Source organism: Pteropus vampyrus, unplaced genomic scaffold, assembly GCF_000151845.1.
Source record: "Pteropus vampyrus isolate Shadow unplaced genomic scaffold, Pvam_2.0 Scaffold510, whole genome shotgun sequence".
Classification (NCBI taxonomy): domain Eukaryota; kingdom Metazoa; phylum Chordata; class Mammalia; order Chiroptera; family Pteropodidae; genus Pteropus; species Pteropus vampyrus.
In genome coordinates this window covers 231,228-233,476 of record NW_011889291.1, presented here as the reverse complement: position 1 = coordinate 233,476, position 2,249 = coordinate 231,228, and the positions used below count along the sequence as shown (strand labels likewise).

The 2,249-nt window shown below is 66.5% G+C and overlaps 1 protein-coding gene across 2 annotated transcripts in view; it reads left to right on the top strand.

Annotated features, from left to right (window-relative positions):
• Window positions 1-1,510, top strand: part of PRR36 (proline rich 36) — a 5,152-nt gene extending 3,642 nt beyond the window's left edge. For both annotated transcript variants that reach the window (XM_023524939.1, XM_023524940.1), the window contains 2 exons: window positions 14-485; window positions 673-1,510. In XM_023524939.1, the coding sequence (XP_023380707.1) occupies window positions 14-485; window positions 673-1,178 (978 nt within the window). In that variant the 3' untranslated portion in view covers window positions 1,179-1,510. The remainder of the gene's footprint in view (window positions 1-13; window positions 486-672) is intronic.
• The last annotated feature ends 739 nt before the right edge of the window (window positions 1,511-2,249 follow it).

Sequence of the window (2,249 nt, the reverse complement as noted above, 5' to 3'; positions counted from 1 at the left end):
ACCCGCTCCTCAGGCTCCACTTTCTCTGGCTTTGCCCCCTATTCAGTCTCTTCCCTCTCCCCCTACCTCGCCCCTTCCGCAAGACTCTCCTCCCCTGGCCACGCCCACTCAAACTCCACCTTCTTTGGCCTTGCCCCCTCTGCCCGCCCCCCGCTCTCCTCTTGCCTCACCTCCTCTCCAGGCCCCACGCCGCCCCCCTACCCCAGGTCCTGATACTCCGATCCCGGGCCCACGGCTGACCCTGTCGCTGGCCCCGGCCCCTCCGCCCCCGCCCTCGCGCAGCCCGTCCAGTACGCTGAGCGGCCCGGATCTGGCGGGCCACAGCAGCAGCGCCACAAGCACGCCTGAGGAGCTGCGCGGATACGACAGCGGGCCTGAGGGCGGCGCCGCAGCTTCCCCGTCCGCGGACGCAGAGCTCGCCTCCTGCCACCCGGCCGCCTGGAGCCGAGGTCCTGCTCCGCCTCTGGCTGTCCGCGGCACCCCGGGTAAGCAGCCCTCCGGACCCGGAGGAGCTGTGGGAGAGGCGAGGTACGGGAATGGTAGATGGGCGGGGTTGGAGGCGAGGCTTCGCAGCTGGGGGATGCGGCAGCCGGGTCTAGGGGCGGAGCTGAGGGAAAAGACAGGGTCGCGGCTTCCGGCTATCTCTGTCCAGCTTGGCACCTCTCCCTGCAGGAGCGCCACTGCCTTGGCCTCCTGCTGCCGGGTCGGGCTCGGCTGACGGCCTGTGCACCATCTACGAGGCTGAAGGGCCCGAATCGGCGACCCCGGCCCCAGGCGAGCTGGATCCCGGGCCCGGGCCCGGAGCGGGTGGCGGGAAGGCGGCGGCGGGGGCGGGGGCAGCCTCGTGTGGCACGAAGCCCGCACGCTTGGGAGAGCTTCCGCTGGGGGCGCTGCAGGCGAGCGTCGTGCAGCACCTGCTGAGCCGGACGCTGCTTTTAGCAGCGGCCGAAGGTGCCTCTAGTGGCAGCAGCGGTGGGCCGGGGAGCGCTGGGGGTGGCGGCGGCGCGGGGGGCGCCCGGACTGCGCTCAGCGATGCCGAACTGGGTCGCTGGGCCGAACTGTTGTCTCCTCTGGACGAGTCCCGCGCCAGCATCACCTCAGTCACCAGCTTTTCCCCGGACGACGTGGCTTCCCCGCAAGGTGACTGGACCGTAGTGGAGGTAGAAACCTTCCACTGAGCCAGACCCTAGCCCCGCCCACCACGCTCCTTTCCTGCCTTATAATCCGCCCCCCTCGGTTACACCTCTTCTTAGACCCTGGTCCCCTCCTCCTGGAGTCTGGCTCTGGGTGGATTGGCCTCAGTCCCCTTAAGCCCTAGAATTTTGGCCCAGGTTCGCCACCCACCCACACCTTTGGCCAAGATCCTTTCCTCGAGCCTCGCCCCTTCGGCCTAGAACATGCTCCTGCTTCCCTCGAGCCCCGCCTCCTCCCTCTGCCTGGGCCCCGCCCCGTGTCCAGTGTATTGTCTACCACCTGCAGCCTGAGTTTGCAATAAAGCCGGGACCCTGCAGCCTGTGCGCCTTTGCTGTCGTCGCGGGGGCCGGCTTCCCTGAGGATAAGAAGGGGCGCGAGAGGAGGGGCTGGGATGGGACCCGGGGATGCCCAGTACCCCTTAGTCTAGCACAGCGTATCCACCCACGTGCATGAAGGTAGGCTTTTTCCTGTCCGAATTCTGGTGGAAACATTAGGCTTCTGAGGACCCAGGTGGGGCTGCGTGACCGAGTGGGTGAGCTAGTGCTTGGCCAGCATGGAGGAATGACCCGAGCTCTTTCCACACTAGGCCAGGGGAACTGGCACTCTTGGGGACAGGGGAAAGACACTTGAGAAGGGCTTGCTGGGGGTCTGCGGCGAGTGCTCTTCCTCCTGGTCTGCATCTCCTTACCTTGCATGCCCTGGGGTGTGGGCCAGAGAGGAGTCGCTGCTGGGTTTCCTCCTCGGCCTCCCAGCTCAGGTCTATTGCCTCCTCTCACCTAGGAGGCTGCAGTGCAAGGAAGGCCTGCAGCTAGGCTGGGAATCTCAAGAAGAACCTATGGGGAGGAGGGCCCTCTGGGGACAGGGTGGCAAGGGGCCTGTAGGTAAGAAGCAGCCTCTCCCAAGGCTGGGTGGGAGACCAGGGTGTCCTCACCATGCCCCTTTATGGCTCTCAACCCATGGGCCTCACCTTTCCCCCCAAATTAGGGTATTCTCCCCAAGCCCCTCCAGCCAGGCATCCTTGCCTGTGCCCCACAATCAGGGGTCCTCACCAGAGC